This window comes from Labeo rohita, chromosome 12 (genome assembly GCF_022985175.1).
Source record: "Labeo rohita strain BAU-BD-2019 chromosome 12, IGBB_LRoh.1.0, whole genome shotgun sequence".
Lineage (NCBI taxonomy): Eukaryota > Metazoa > Chordata > Actinopteri > Cypriniformes > Cyprinidae > Labeo > Labeo rohita.
The window spans coordinates 997,268-1,015,000 of record NC_066880.1 but is presented as its reverse complement, the minus strand read 5'-3'; the positions used below and the strand labels follow the sequence as shown (position 1 = coordinate 1,015,000).

At 30.0% G+C, this 17,733-nt stretch overlaps 1 protein-coding gene across 1 annotated transcript in view; it reads right to left on the bottom strand.

The window, feature by feature from the left end:
• The window catches only part of LOC127174491 (testican-2), a 46,445-nt gene that overhangs the window by 12,755 nt on the left and 15,957 nt on the right, over positions 1 to 17,733 (bottom strand). The window contains exon 2 of the mRNA XM_051124947.1: positions 9,821 to 9,866. Coding sequence (XP_050980904.1) covers positions 9,821 to 9,866 — 46 coding nt within the window. The remainder of the gene's footprint in view (positions 1 to 9,820; positions 9,867 to 17,733) is intronic.

Genomic DNA, 17,733 nt, shown 5'->3' with positions numbered 1-17,733 from the left:
TATAGCTGTAATTTATTTTTATTTCAGTTTTAGAACTTGAACTTATTTCAGCAAGTTACTAAAGCAGCATTTTTTAATGTTTATGTTTTAATTTAATATTTATATGTTATTTATTATTTCTTTATTTTTAAACATGGAGTGTTATTTACTACTATATAAAATATTAAATTAATATTATTTATTCATATTTATTAAAGTATTAAACAAAAAAATATTATTTTAATACATGAATTTCTTTTACATTTTTACGTTTTATTCATTCTGTTATTTGTGTACTTTACTAAATGTTCTATCTTCTAAAGCAGCATTTTTTTATTTAATATTTAACTTAATATTTATATTTATTATTTATTTATTATTTCTTTATTTTGTAAACATGAAGTATTAAAAAATAAATTATATTTTTGATTCACATTTATTAAAGTATTAAATAAAAAATATTATTTTAATACATGAATTTCTTTCTTTCTTTTAAATTTTAGTTTGTTTTATTTATTCTGTTATCTGTGTACCTTTTATTACATTTTCTATATGTGTCTATTTAGCTGTAATTTACTTTTACTTCAGTTTTAGTAATTTTAGTAGTTTAACTTATTTCAGGAAGTTACTAAAGCAGCATTTCTTAATGTTTAAGATTTTAGTTTTTTATTTATATTTTATTTATTACTGATTTATTTTTGTAAACATGGAGTGTTATTTGAAAAATATTAAATTAATATTATGATTTCATATTTATTAAAGTATTAAATGGAAAATATTATTTTAATACATTAATTTCTATCTTTCTTTTTAATTTTAGTTTTAGTAATTTTAGTACTTTAACTTATTTCAGCAAATTACTAAAGCAGCATTTTTTAATTTTTTTTAATTTTTGATTTTAATTTCATATTTATAATTTATGTATTATTTCTTTATTTTTTAAAAACATGGAGAGTTAATTTATATTTCTATTTAGCTGTAATTTATATTGACTTCAGTTTTAGTCATTTTAGTACTTTGAATTATTTCAGCAAGTTGCGAAAGCAGCATTTTTAATGTTTAAGTTTTTAATTTAATATTTATATTTTATTTATTATTTCTTTTTTTAAACATGGGGCGTTATTTACTAATATAAAAAATATATATATTATTAAATAAATAAATAAATAAATAAAAATATGATTTTAATACATGATTTTTTTCTTTCTTTCTTTCTTTTTTCTGATTTTTTAAATGGCACATTTTGCAACCCTGACACACACTGCAATAAGAATAATCGCATTTCACTTTTGCTGCACAAAGCAGCATTTGATTTTGATCTTGTATTGATAATTCATCAGATGATGATGAAATGATGGAGCGGCGTTTTCTAAGCGGGCGTCTCTCCAGACTCACACACTCTGTGCATGTTAAAGAGCCGACGCAGGTGTCTGGATCTCAGTGACGCTGGATCAGATCCTGCTCTCAGAACGGCCTGCGAGGGAACAGCGTTCAGCGCAGCTTTTGATGGACTCGTTGCCCGATTTGCATAATTCCATTAGCGAATCAGGAGCTAAAACAACTCGTGCCTGCAAATGAGCAGCGCTAACAGCAGGTGCACTTCACATGAGTGAATTCCTCCTTACTATGTCTGTATGCTACTATGTCCTTAAAAACGTTAAAGAAACATGCTGCTCTAAATGAAGCAGATTTTACAATCTCATAAAGCGCTTTTATGGAAACTCTTGTCTTGCTACTGAAAAATAATTAAAGGTCCTACGTCTATTGTGCTTTCATTTATTTAGGTTTTAATATTACAAATGTTACTACTTTAACTTATTTATTTCAGGTAGTTATCAAGGCAACATTTTTAATTTTTTTTATTTATATTTTTTCATATAATACTTGTATTTAATTTTGTTTTGTTTTGGTTGTTTTTATATTTTACATTATTTTTTATTTTTTATTTATATACAGTTTATTATTTAAAATGTTTGTATAATTTTACCATCAAGTTTTTCGTCTCATATTTATATTTCAATTACAGAAAAAGATTTTTTACATTTTATATTAGTTATCAATAACAATATAAATAGGCATCTAATTATTAATGTAGATACAGACATCTGATGATTTTGTAATGAACTGCAGAGCTTTTCTTACACTTTCTTGTGTGTAAAATGTAAAGTTTTGATAAGCATTTCTTTTTTTTTTTACAATCTCATCGAGCACTTTAATGGAAAACACAAATCAAACGAAAACATTTGTTTTTCACAATAGGTGAATATTACATTTAGTATTTTAAATGTCTGATTTTGTTTTTAATTTTTCATGATTTTTGTATCATATTTTATACGTTTATTATGTCTCTAAATGAGTCATAAAATATAAAAAATGTATAAAGAAAACTAATTTATTTAATTAAAAATACAGAAAGAAATAACAATATTGTGAAAACTTATTACAATTTAAAATAGCTGTTTACTATGTGAATATGTAGTAAAATTGTAATTGTTTTAGTTGTTTTAAAATGTTTTTATCATTTAAAATGGATAGGTTTTTCCACGGAGGGCTAAATTACTCAAAATTAAATAATTAAAAAATTTCTGAAATATATAAATAAATCGTTAAATGCATAATTTAATTACTGAAAACATAAATAAATGTCTAAATATTTTTTATTTATGAATTAATTAATTAATGCATTTTTTATTAAATATATGTACACATTTATTTATTTATTTAAATATTCATTTATTGCCTCCACATTTCATTTTGAGGTTTGTGGTTGTCGGCACGTCACTCAATAGTGGGCATCAACTTGCAATTTTTATTTTTATTTATAATAATTTTATATATATATATATAAACAAATGCACAAATGCACAAATAAATAAATAAATTGATAAATAAATATTTAAATAAATAAGTAGAGTTAATTAATTAGTTAATACTTAAGTAAATAAATAAATATTTATAGATTTATTTATGCTTTCAATAATTAAATTATTTATTTAACGATTTATTTATATATTTCAATATTTATTTAATGATTTAATTTTGAGTAATTTGGCCCTACATATATCTTATATGTATATGCTACATACATTTGATGATTTTGTAATGAATTGTAGACACACTTTCTTGTGTGTAAAATGTAATGTTTTTGAACACCCAGATTTTACAATCTTATCGAGCACTTTTATGGAAAACACAAATCCTGAACGTCTTTTCATCTGTTTCAGCCCTTATTATGAATAATTCAACACTAGACTAGAGGAGAAAAAACCTCAGGACGCTGAAGGGATGAGGCTGGAAGCGGCGTTTCGGCGGAGAATATGCCATCTGTTTTCTGTGTGTGATGATAAACCGATAAACAAGAGCGCAAACAAACAACTACAGGCCAAAGACAGAACGACACGATACGGAAACATCGATTCCCCAGAGGAAACACAGAGAAAACATGTTTTCATTGATGACACTGCAGGCAGCGACTGATGATTATTCAGATTATTCACTCATAAACAAACCGTGAATCTGACAGGATGTTTCCGCTCTGTTCTGCACAAAAGATTTAGTTTTGTTTTTTGGAAGTAGCACAACAGTTACTCCATAGTACTCTATGGAATTTAAAATACATTGGAATGAAAATATTAAATTAAATATAAATTAAATTTTCAGTTTGTGATCACTGGATAGAAAGAAAAATCTAAACTCTTGAAAATTATACTGACAAAATGTTTAAATAACTAACCAAGTGTTTTAAGTGTAAAACTGAAGTTTATTTATTTGTTTTGTTACATGCTTTTGTCTTTATTAGTGTAAACAATTCTATTTAGCCATAATGTATTATTATACATTACAATATTTATTATTGATTTTAGTTTTCATTATTTTTAGAACTTTATTCAACTAGTTACCAAGAGAACATTTTATTTATTTTTATTATGTTATTTTTTAAATTAAACTTTTTTATCTAATATTTAGATTTTATTATTTATTTATTTATGTATTTATTTATTACAAATGTACAATATTATATATTAACATATTAAATAAAACATTATTTTATTTTATTATTTTATTACAATTTTATTTTATTTTCCCATCTAAAATATTTAAAACTTTACAGGTAGGATTTTGTCAACTTTACTATTTACTTGAAATAATTTTATGGACAATATATTAATATACGAATGATGAAACATTTTTCAGCTGAAATATATAAAATATTATACATATTTACTAAAGAAAATGTATGACTTTAACAGAATTTGGAATCACAGTTTGTGATTACTGGATAGAAAAACAAAACAAAACTCTTGAAAATTATATCTGATGAAAAGTTTAACTAACTAACTGATGCAAGAGTAAACTTTCAATTCATTTATGTGTTTTATGTGCTTTTGTCTCTATTAGTTTTACTATTTACTACATTTTTATATTTTTAGCTTTAAATTTATTAATTTATTCTTAATTTAATTATTCATTTAATAATAACATTTAAAAATGTATAATAAAAATAATATTCATTAATAAATATTAAATTAAGTTTCTTTCGTATTTTATATGATTTTTTTTTTTTTTAAGTTTAAGCATCTAATATTTTAGTTGATTTTATTTATTATATATTTATTTTCAGTAAAATGTGTGTATTTTATTTATCCATCTAAACTATTTTAAACTTTACGGCTAGCATTTTGTAAACTTTTATTTATTTATTTTTTTTAAAGATTTTTTTTGTAAGTTTAAGCATCTAATATTTCAATAGATTTTATTTATTATATATTTATTTTAAAACGTGGGACATTATATATTAACGTATTACATAAAACATTATTCTAATACATGGATTTATTTATAATTTTTTATTTTATTTATCTATCTAAACTTTTTTAAAAAAAAATTAAACTTTGAAACTTTACGACTAGCATTTTGCAAACTTTACTATTTACTTTAAATCATTTCATGGACAATACATTCATATACAGATGATAAAACATTTTAAAATATATAAAATATTATACATATTTACTACAGAAAAAGCATGATTTTCAAGAGTAAATTTTCTATTTATTTATGTGTTTATGTGCTTTCATCTCTATTAGTTTTACCATTTACTGTACTCTTATATTTTTAGCTTTAATTTATTCATTTATTATTAATTTCATTATTCACTTAATAATAAAATTATAGCACAAATACAAATAATATTAACTTACATATTAAGTTAATATTAACTTAAACTTCATTCAGCAAGTTACCAATAGATAACTTTTTTATTATTTATTTATTTTTATTTTTATTTTTTTTAAAGATTTTTTTTTAAAGTTTAAGCATCTAATATTTCAATAGATTTTATTTATTATATATTTATTTTAAAATGTGGGACATTGTGTATTATCATATTAAACAAAACATGATTTTAAAACATGGATTTTTAAAAATAATTCTTTATTTTACTTATCCATCTAAACTATTTTAAACTTTACTGTTTACTTAAAATCATTTCATGGACAATACAGATGATGAAACAGCTGAAATAAAATATTATACATATTTCCCACAGGTAAATTGAAAATCACAATTTTAAAACTGTGAAAAATGTGAAACAATCACGTGCACATTAAAGTAGTGTGAAGTGACTGTGCTTTTGGGGTTGTATATTCTCCTATATTTACACTGGCAAACACAGCACAGTCTCTCCGTCAGCACGGCTGTGATGGCTCTGTTCTTCTGTGGGTTATTATTACGGTCAAACCCCGTGAGGTGAGTAATGCCTGTGATTTGTGTGTGACCGTACGCAGGCCATCACATCTCTCCCTCTGCGCCTCGGAGCTGCGCTGGAGGTGTTTCCATAGAAACATGAGCGCGCCGCGATTCCTGCGCTATGATTTGTAGCACACTTACGAGCTTCATCAATTTGTGACAGCAGCCTCAGCGAGAGCCACGGAGAAAGAGGTGTAAAGTGTTGAAGGGCTTTGATTTAACGCAGGACTTTCGCTTTGAGCCGCCTATCCGTTCACATTCACTCGTATTTTTTGGCATGTTTATCTCATTCTGATTCCTAAAGGCTCACAATGACAAACTACAGATGATTAGATCGTCATATCTCTGGGTAAAATGAAGTGTTGAGAGTTTTATTCACGCTAACACATGGCTGCCAAACATACGTGATGTTAAAACCAGAACTGTCGATTTAACATGTTCATTTGGTGTGTTAAAATCATTAAGCCATTTAAGGCACTGCTTTGTCGGTGATTCATTACTGAATGAATCCACAGTTTTGACCGTGATCAGGTGAATCAATAATTTAATGACTCATTCATAAAGATAGTCACAAATCAGCCATTGAACGAACTGAGTGAGCCAATGATTCAGTGACCCATTAAAAAAAGACAGTCACTTGGTTTGTTTGAGAATGAATCAGCCATTCGAATGAATCAAGTAAGACAATGATTCAGTGACTCACTCAAAAAGACAGGCACTTGCTTTGTTTCTGAATGAATCAGTTGTTTAAATGAATCGATTGAGACAATGATTCAGTGACTCATTCATAAACACAGGCACTTGCTTAGTTTCTGAATGAATCAGTTGTTTAAATGAATCAAGTGTGCCAATGATTCAGTGACTCACTCAAAAAGACAGTCACTTGGTTTGTTTCTGAATTAATCAGTTGTTTAAATGAATCGATTGATCCAATGATTCAGTGACTCGTTCATAAAGACAAGCACTTGCTTTGTTTCTGAATGAATCAGCTGAATGAATCAAGTGAGCCAATGATTCAGTGACTCACTCAAAAAGACAGTCACTTGGTTTGTTTCTAAATAAATCAGTTGTTTAAATTAATCGATTGAGTGATTCAGTAACTTGTTCATAAAGGCAGGAACTTGCTTTGTTTCTGAATGAATCAGCTGAATGAATCAAGTGAGCCAATTAGTTAGTGACTCACTCAAAAAGACAGTCACTTGGTTTGTTTCTGAATAAATTAGTTGTTTAAACGAATCCAGTGGGACAATGATTCACTGACTAATTTGTGAGAAAAAAGGCACTAGCTTTGTTTCTGAACGAATCAGGCATTTGAACAAATCAATCCATTGATTTAGTGACTAGTTCATAAAGACAGTCACTTGCTTTGTCTCTAAATGAATCAGCCGAACGAATTAAGTGAGCCAGTGATTCAGTGATTTGTTCATTAAGAGAGTCACTTGCATTGTTTCTGAATAAATCAGTTGTTTAAATGAATTGAGTGAGCCAGTGATTCAGTGACTCGTTCATAAAGAAAGTTGCTTGCTTTATTTCTAAATGAATCAGCGTTTTGAACAAACTGGCTGAACGAATGATTCAATTACTCACTCATTAAGACAGTGACTCACCGCCACCTACTGGTGGTTTTCGTTGTATATTTAGAGAATCATTTTAAAAAATCATTTCATTTTCAATATTTAGTAAAAATATGAATACTCATTTTTTATTATTATTATTATTTATGCATGCAGAATTTTTTAAAAGCTACTTTTTTATGTTTATTCAATGCATTTATCATGTAACACAATGATTTTAAATTATCTTTTTAGGTAATTCCTCAACCAAAATTGAGAAACACTGCATAAACATTTTACTCGCTTGACAGCCCGAAGTAAAACACTACTGCAGTGTAGAGTCACACTAGATCCAACCATAAATGGTTCATTTGACCAAAGGGAACTGCTGAATTAAATTATGCAAAGCCGTTCCTGTAAAAACCTCAAGATCCCCTTTTCACCCTTTTTAATCTGCGCTCTCAAACAAAGCTCTTTCTGATCCCCAATCTGATGTGTGTCGAGTCCCTCTGGCCCTGTAATTACTGCCACTTTAGATGGGATTTCAGACAGTAATGTATAATTGTCTGCAGGTCGTTAAGTCAATATGACAATACTAGTTTAGAGCCATTGGCCAGGATCAGACAGACACATTCTCCAATAATAGAGCTTTGAGGAACTCAATACAGGCATGAAATATTCACTGTAAGCAGACGCGTGCGTGACGGATTACACACACAGTCAAACAGAGCAGACGAACCCAAATGTCTGGGGATAAATATGAAAAATGTAGCCACTAGAAAAACATCTTGTAACTAGAGTAAAAACTGCTCAAATGAATCAGACACAAGAGAGCTACAAGCACATATGCAGTATTTACAGGATGAGGTGTTTAAATGTAACAGCAAGTATTACAAAGTATCAAATGTCTGCATCTATACAGTCTTTTTTTTTTCTGAAAATACTTTTTTCAGGGCACATTGTGGTTGTGATCTGTAATTCTTTTTCTATATGATGATGGACAGATTGATGCTGGAGCTTCAGGGACTTTAGTATGTGAATGCTGAAGCGTCTGCAGAGAGCAGCGATTCCTCACTGATGTTACGAGCAGAAGAATAAATGCATTTTATATGTAAGGACGGATTATATTTGTGTAAAAATGGAAATGCAGTCAGAGCTCCAGAGCGCTTTGGATGCACACCGAGCGGATTTATTCTGAGCAAAGCAGAAATACTGGTTACCTTTCAGATTTACATTAAGAAACAGGTAGCGTTGATAAGTTATTGAGTTTAGGTTAGGTTCAGGATCAGTAAGACTTGTAATGTTTTTTAAAGAAGTCTCTTATGCTCGTCAAGGCTGCATTTATTTGATCAAAAATACAGAAAAAAAACAATAGCACTGCAAAATGTTATTACAATATAAAATAATGGTTGCTATTTTAACATACTTTAAAATATAATTTATTCCTATGATGCAAAGCTGAATTTTCAGCATCATTACTCTAGACTTTAGTGTCACATGATCCTTCAGAAATCATTCTAATATGCTGATTTATGATTCTTTGTAAAAAGTTTTTGATCCCAAACATGGGGATAATTATATCAAAATTATATCAAAACAGTAATTATATCAAAACTTAAATTTTGATTAGTAATATGCATTGCTAGGAACTTCATTTGGACAACTTTAAAGGTGATTTTCTCAATATTTAGATTTTTTGCACCCCCAGATTCCAGATGTTCAAATAGCTGTATCTCGGCCAAATATTGTCCTAACAAACCATACATCAATGGGAAACTTATTTATTCAGCTTTTAGGTGATGTATAAATCTCAATTTCGAAAAATGGACCCTTATGACTGGTTTTGTGGTCCAGGGTCACAATATATATATATATATATATATATATATATATACAAATATTATATATCATATATAATAAAAACACATTAACTGAAATAATATAAAATATACATAAAAATTAAAATACAGAAATATTTAATCTTCGTGCATTAAAAAACTGAAATATTGAAAATAAATTAAATTAACACTATTTAAAACACTAGGGAAAAACAAAATTACCAAAAATGAACTAAAATTATATATATTTTATATAATAGAAAATACATATTAATATTTATAGAATATGTTTTGTAATTAAATATATATTATATAAAATATATATATTTTTTTTTACAAAATTCAAAATATTAATAAAAATTACAATATTATCTCTATGACACTAAAATAACAGAGATAACCCTTTTCAACTTTAATTCTAAAGACATTATCATTTATGGTCACGTCTCTCCGAAATTAGTAGAAAAAAAAAAATAAAAAAGAAGCTTATTTTTCATACCACTGTTTTTGCATTTTGCATTGCTTTATTGTAATGTGAATATGAGTAAAAAAAACTATAAAAATTGTAGTAGAATTTTGTTTTGAATCAGCTTAAAGGCATTTAAATTAATTAATTAAATTAAGTTTTATTTTTCTCTGAGCACAATTTTTTTCTTTTTTCTTTTGATGTGAAATGTTACATTACAATGTTGCGTTACTCACTTTCATCAGAAGCCTGTGGACCTTCCAGCGTACGGATGTAGTCATCCTGACAAAAACACAAGACAGAAATCATTATATAATCACATGTGTGACGTAAAATAAAACACATTCAAAGACCGAAATGTTACATTGTTTCTAATAAAATTGTTGAAATTGTACAAACATTTATTATACACAATATTTACTCAAAATATACAGATGTTTGATAAATGCTATTGGCTGCTGTTGAATGGTAGTGTCAGTAAACCAGACTGGTGTGAGTCACACAAACACGAACACATTTACCTCCACTTCCTTCAGCAGCGTGAGGCCGGCGGAAAGCAGGTATGAAGAAAGAGAGAGAAAATGAGATGTAAATTTAGAAACATGAAAGAGGACAGCTCTGCGCTTTGCTTTAATTGTCATCTATTAATATGATATGGGTGAATGTGAGCCGAGGGATTTCCCGCAGGACAGAGAGTCTCTGGGAATCACTGAAGCTCAGTGTTTTTAAGATACGGATTTAACAAGGACTGACTGAACAACGCTAATAATATATGTTATCAGAAAAGCTCATGTTCAAGCTACAAAAAGTACTAAACACATTTTAAAAGTATCGTAACCGTAGTCAGAGCTGCAAAAGAGAAGATTTTCATCAAAGTGACTTTATTTTTATTTTATTAGTTGCGAAAGGACCTTCTTCTTCCGTTTCCTCCGAACTAGTCTATGGCAGCCAATAGAACCGCTTGGGGGAAAGTTGTGAAATTTGGCACACTGATAGAGGACAGTCTCATCATTAACCACAGCAAGTTTAGAGTCTCTAACTCAAACTCTCTAGCGCCACCACTTGTTCAAAATTTCACTCATGTTTATGCTAATAACTATTTTCAATTGTTTGTAAAACATACTTTTTCAAACTCGTCCTAGACGGTTGGTCCGATTTTCACCAAAATTGGCACAGTTCATCTTCAGACCATGCTGGCAAAAAGTTATGGAATTTAAGTTGATTAGTCAAACCGTTTTTAAATAACACACCGACGAATTCTACGAAAAGCATGCAAAAATGGATGTGAGGCTATATCTCCGCAATGGTGTGATGTATTAAAACCAAACTTGGTGTGTGTAATAATAAGCATGACCTGAGGCTACGTGCAGTGTTACAGAGCAGTGCCACCTAGTGGTCAGGAGACATGAAAAATGGCTATTTTTTTTTTGTCTCTTTAGATTCAGTGGAGCATGCAGAGTCAATCCATACCCAATTTTCCCATGTCAGTAGTCAGAGCTGCAGAAAAGAAGATTTTCATCAAAATGACCTTATTTTTATTAGGGGCCAAGCCCCATTGGCGTTCCTATTATTATTCTTCTTCTTCCGTTTCTTCAGCTCGAGTCTATGGCAGCCCATAGAACCGCTTGAGGGACAGTTGTGAAATTTGGCACACTGATAGAGGGCAGTCCCAACATTAACCACCGCAAATTTGGAGTCTCTAACTCAAACTCTCTAGCGCCACCACTTGTCCAAACTTTCACTCATGTTTATGCTAATAAGTTTTGAACTGTAAGGTCTAGAAGCAAAATTCAGAGTTGAATGAAGTCCAAAATTTAAAAATCGTAAGGTTTGGTTTTTTCATTGTTCATAAAAACCTACTTTTTTGAACTCGTCAGACCATGCTGGCTACTTTTTTTTTAACTAGACGGTTTGTCTGAATTTCACCAAAATTGGCTCAGATCATCTTCAGACCATGCTGGCAAAAAGTTATGGAATTTAAGTTGATTAGTCAAACCTTTTTCGAATAACGCAAGAACGAATTTGTCAAAGTGCACTCAAAAATGGATGTGAGGCTATATCTCCGCAACGGTTTGGCGTATTGAAATCAAACTTGGTGTGTGTTATAACAAGCATGTTCTGAGTCTACCTGCACAGTTTCGACACAGTGCCACCTAGTGGTCAGGAGACATTAAAAATGGCTATTTTTGCTATTTTCAGAACTTTTCAAGAGTTTGGCCTAAAATCAACTGGTCTCTTTAGATTTGGTGCATTATGCAGAGTCAAACCATATCCAGTTTTCCCATGTCAGCCATTTTGGGCGTCAGACATTTTGAATTTTGTTGTAAAACGCTATATTTTACAAACACATTGGCGTATCATTACGAAACTTGCCACGAGTCTATGGCAGCCCACAGAACCGCTTGCAGGAAAGTTGTGAAATTTGGCACACTGATAGAGGAGAGTTTGAACATTAACCATAGCAAGTTTGGAGTCTCTAACTCAAACTCTCTAGCGCCACCACTTGTCCAAAATTTTCACTCATGTTTATGTTAATATCTTTTGAACCGTAAGGCACAGAAGGAAATTGTTTTTCTTCTGAATCCTTGACTCATGTCGAGTTGAATGAACACCAGAATGTAAAAATTGTAGAGTTTAGTTCTTTCGCTATTTTTAATAGTTCATAAAACCTACTTTTTCGAACTCGTCCTAGAAGGTTTGTCTGATTTTCACCAAAATTGGCTCAGATCATCTTCAGACCATGCTGGCAAAAAATTATGGAATTTAAGTTGATTAGTCAAACCGTTCTTGAATAATGTGCAAACAAATTCTACCAAAAGCATGCAAAAAAGGATGTGAGGATATATCTCAGTAACGGTTTGGCGTATTGAGACCAAACTTGGTGTGTGTTATAATACGCATGACCTGATGCTACCTGCAATGTTTCGGCGCAGCGCAACCTGGTGGTGAGAAGATATGAAAATGGCTATTTTTGCATATAACTTCTCAAGAGTTTGGCAAAACTGGTCTTTTTAGATTCTGTGGAGCACAGTTTTCATTTAACGCATCAAAGAATTTGCCAGAAAGATGCCAAAGTGCATCTGAGGCTGTATCTCTGCAAAGCTTTGACGTATTTACATCAAATTTTGTATGTGCCGTTGTCACCTCACAGTGACCACGCCACAACAATTTGGTAACAGCGCCACTTATTGGTCAGATGTAATACACCATTCAGTAAACATTATTAATGAAATTTCCAAAAAAGCTAATAACTTTTGTTTGCATTAGCCTGTTGTAATGAAACTGGTCTAAAAATATTCTTTAAGTCATGCCAACGACATACATACCAATTATGCAATAGTTGGCTGAACTTCCTGTCCGCCATTTTGATTTATGTTGAAAATCTACTTTTTCGAACTCCTCCTAGATAGTTTGTCTGATTTTCATCAAAATCAACTCAGATCATCTTCAGACTGTGCTGATAAAAGGTTATGGATTTTGTGTCGATAGACGAAACCGTTTTCATACAGCGCCATTACAAATTTGAGGCATAATGCCAAAATATTTCTGAGGCTGTATCCCTGGAAAGCTTTGACAAAATGACAAACTTCGTGTGCGTCACTGTCACCTCACACAGAACACACCATATCGATTTGATAACAGCGCCACCTGTCGGTCAAAAGTGATAATCCATTAAATCATATTACTAGTGATTGTTTTTATGATTTTTCACCCATTTTGACTAAAATCGTCTAATCACAGAAAGTAATAATAATATATGCAATTAATGAAAAAACAAAAAACAAAAGATGAAAATATAAAACGTTTTTTTTTTGACAAATGTGCACTGATAAATAGTTCACAGTGAGACCATGCATGAATGTAAATTGTGATTCTGACTTTGAAATGCTCTCTAGGTAGGTTTTTGTAGATACGCTTTCAGTCCCACTGCAGATCCTCGGGGTTTTTCACATGTATAAAAGCTGGAAAACCATACACGTGTAAGATGCGAGTTTGCCCTTCAGAAGAACTGTCATCTGTAGGCTGAATCAGAAGCTGAAGAGCGAACAGAGAACGTGTCATCAGACACAAAGAGACTGACAGCAGCTCGACTTCAGCTCAGCTTCTCATTATAATGTTGTCGATCTCCTGGAGCGAATCCTACTGGGAAGCTCTGCTGAAATTTAGTTCCAATGAAATTTGCATGCTTCACGCTGCGCCGGCGCTGCACATGCATACTAAACTGACGTTCGCGTATCCGCGTGTGCGGCTTCTGCCAACGCAATCAATCTGTGATTCTGTAGCGTTTAGGAGCCGCACTGTTCAGTTAGATGCAGACAAAGCCCTGGAGAATGAGCAAAACGTAAAACAAACCAGAAACGGACAGACTGACACTAGTGCTCGATGTATGGGGTTTTCAATGGCTGCTGACAATACTGATGTCCAGAGATCACAAAATGTCCAAACATCTGCGGAGTAAACAGCCAAGTTTAGCTGCTGCTGGAAGATGCTAGAACTACATCAGTATGTGGGTAAAAAAGCTGCTTTTGTCATTGACAGCCATTCTAAAATATATCAAAGTTTTAATCTGGCCAAAATAATATTTACAAGCAACATATTATGTTTTATTATATTATAGTAGATATGGAAAAGGCATGCATTTTGACCAGTCTGTTGTGTTTGATGTCATAATTTACAAAAAAAAAAAAAAAAAAAAAAAAGATATTTGTATTGCATATAAAATTTCTATTGGAATTGCAACTCTGAAGCCAGCTAAAATAAAATAAAATAAAATAAAGTTATGTTTGATGTCATAATTTACAAAAAAAATTGGAATTGGAATTGCAACTCTGAAGCCAGCAAAAAGCAAAAATTAAATTAAGTTAAATTAAGTTACATTAAATTAAATTAAATTAATATATAAAAAGTTTATTCTGGCCAAAATAATATTTACAAGCAACATATTATGTTTTATTATATTATAGAAGATATGGAACAGGCATGCATTTTGACCAGTCTGTTGTGTTTGATGTCATAATTTACAAAAAAAAAAAAAAAAAAAAAAAAAGATATTTGTATTGCATATAAAATTTCTATTGGAATTGCAACTCTAAAATAAAATAAAATAAAATAAAGGTATATAAACATTCAGTTGTGTTTTGGACAGTCACAGGCGGAGGGTTTGAAACTTTGCATGAAACTGCATGAAATGTGTTTTTAAATCAGTGGGATTTCCTCGTTGATAATTTAAAGATTGTTGTGTGTCTGGGTGATTGACGAAATGAGAGCTGAGTGACGGGCCGATGACCCAGCAGCTCCCGTAATGAAACCACGTCCACAGAATGCAGCGCTGCACAAATTGCTTTGGCAGTGAGACGCTGCGTGTCACTCTGCAAGACTCAAAAGAGCCTCTCCGTCTGTCAGCCTGTGATCTGTGAAGTGGGCAAGACTATTTTTCCCCCAAACGCTGTTGTAACTGTCTTGTTGTGGTTTCATTCCCAGAAAAAATATTTTCATAGCAGCTTTTGTGCAGATTAGCTCTGCTACAAAAATTATAGACAGCATCCTAAAACAATACAACTTCAGAATTCAACTTCACTCACAATTAATTTATAAAACACTAATAAGCACACACACACACACACACACACACACACACACATGCATGCATACAGGGTAAAACAGTCCAAAAAAAAGACATTTGAAGCCAAAATAAAATAAAATAAAACAAAGAGTAAATGTGTAAACATTGGCTGACTTTTTTACAGAGCATTTTGCAATGCATTAAAATTGAGTAATATTGAGATACCATTATAGGTTTTATTAATATTTTTAATTCAGTTTTTATTTTCCATTTTCATTTGAGTTTGCTATTTTGTTGTGTATTATTGTCATTTTTAGTAGGTTATATATATATATATATATATGTGTGCGTGTGTGTGTGTGTGTGTCTCTATATAGCTTTTATAATTTTTTATTTCAGTTTTAATTTTAGTTATTTTAGTACATCAAGTGTAACTAAATTATTATATAAAATAAATATAAATAAATATAAATATATATATAAATAATATTTTTTTATTTTAGATTAGAAATTCTTAAAATAATTTTGTTTTTTATTTTAATTTTATTTTTGTTACATTTTTTGAATAATTTTATTTTTTCTTATTTCAATGTTATTTAAAAATTAAAAAATTAAACCTAAAATAAAATTTAAATTAAACCATAATTAAATTTTTTTTTAATTAATTCTTATTATTTTTTAATATCAATTCTATTTTAGCAACATATTAGGTTTTATTATATTATAGTAGATGGAACAAACATGCATTTAAATTAAATTAAACTCAACTAAATTAAATTAAATTAAATTAAATTAAGTTTATTCTGGCCAAATTTATTTTTACAAGTAACAGGTTTTATTATATTATAGTAGATATGGAACAGACATGCATTTTAAACTTTCAGTTGAGTTTGATGTCATAATTTGATTATGATTTTGATATTATTTAAAAAGTTTTAACAAACCATTATAACCCCAATTTAGATTCATGCATTTGGCAGATGCTTTTATCCAAAATAACTTTCATTGCATTCAAGGTATTTGTTTGATTAATGCATGCATTACCTTTGAATCGAACCCATGACCTTGACACTGTAAGAACCATGATCTTAGGATTTAACCTCAAATATCAGCATTTGGCTAAATTCTAAAGCAACACCACATGCATGCATGTGCACTGCAATGCAATTCAACACAAAGTTGAGAAGTATCTTTTGGAAAAGTCTTAGTGTCCCGAAATGCTTTAAAAAGCTCTCTCTCTGAAAATCTGTCACGATTGCCACCCCAGAGTTTTGCGCTCTTTTTCCCCATCTCTATTTTCTTTCTCCATGTGCTCTCGCTCTCGCAGCGCTGCCATTTACTGACAGACACGGCATGAGAAATAAAAGACCCGCTGCCGAATCCTGTCAGAAATGCATTAAGTCTCTTCACAGACTGCGGTTTCATATCAGTCCGGCCATATGAGCGCCATGAAACTGGACATTTTCTTCAGTCGAGCGCGTGTCTGACTCCTCCCGGGCTGAATCCAAACAACCTCCGGCCCGCGGCTCTCATCGTGTGGCCAGAATAAATGGACATCACAGAATGAGGCTGCCAGCTGTACTTTTAGATTTGCTTCCAACTCTACAGGAAAAAGAGACTTGAGTAAAACCGACTACAGTCAGTGTGTAGAAGATCCCGCTGATGCACTCCAGACCATCAGTAACATTCATATACAGTCTGAACCAAGAATAATCGGTTACGAAGAGCAACTATGACATTTCACTACCTTCATAGGATGCATTTTTCCCTGTCTCTCACTTACTGTACAATGTTTTTAAGGTTTTAAGCCTCAAAAGCATGAATTACAACTTGACATTTAACACAAAATAGGCTTAAAATGCAAATATCTGCAAAAATGCAAAGATTACACACAGAATCAACTAAATCATGTAATCGGGTAGCGTGACTTTCAAACGACATACAAATCTATCAGCGTTGTCCCGTCACATTTTACCCCAAAAATCTGAACAAAAACAATGTAATTTTATTTTGCATAAAGAAAATAAAGTCCACTATTAGGACAGTTAAGAACTGTTTGACTTTACATCATTTCAAGACAATCAAGCCCATTCATATTTTCTACTTGCAAAATATATTTTTTTTTAGTTAGAAATTTTGTTCAATAAATGTTAAACAAAAAATAAAAATGTAAAATAAAAAAAATAATAATTAGGCAATAAATAATAATAATAATAATAATAATAATAATTTAGTTAAACAAAAATTGTTCAATAAATGTTAAACAAAAAAGAAAAAAAAAATTAGGTTATTAGTTATTAGTTATTTTTGTTGAATAAATGTTAGGCAACAATTTATTTATTTAATAATTAGGCAATAATTTTTTTTTTAATTCAGTTAAAGAATTTTGTTAAATGTTAAAAAATAAAAATGAAAAAGAAAATAATAATTAGGCAATACATCATAAAAAAAAACAACATTTTTTTAAATTTAGTTAAACAAAAATTGTTAAATAAATGTTAAACAAAAAAAGTAAAAAAAAGGTCATAAATAATTTAAAAAAATGTATTTAGTTAAAAAAATTAAAAAAAAAAAAAAATATATATA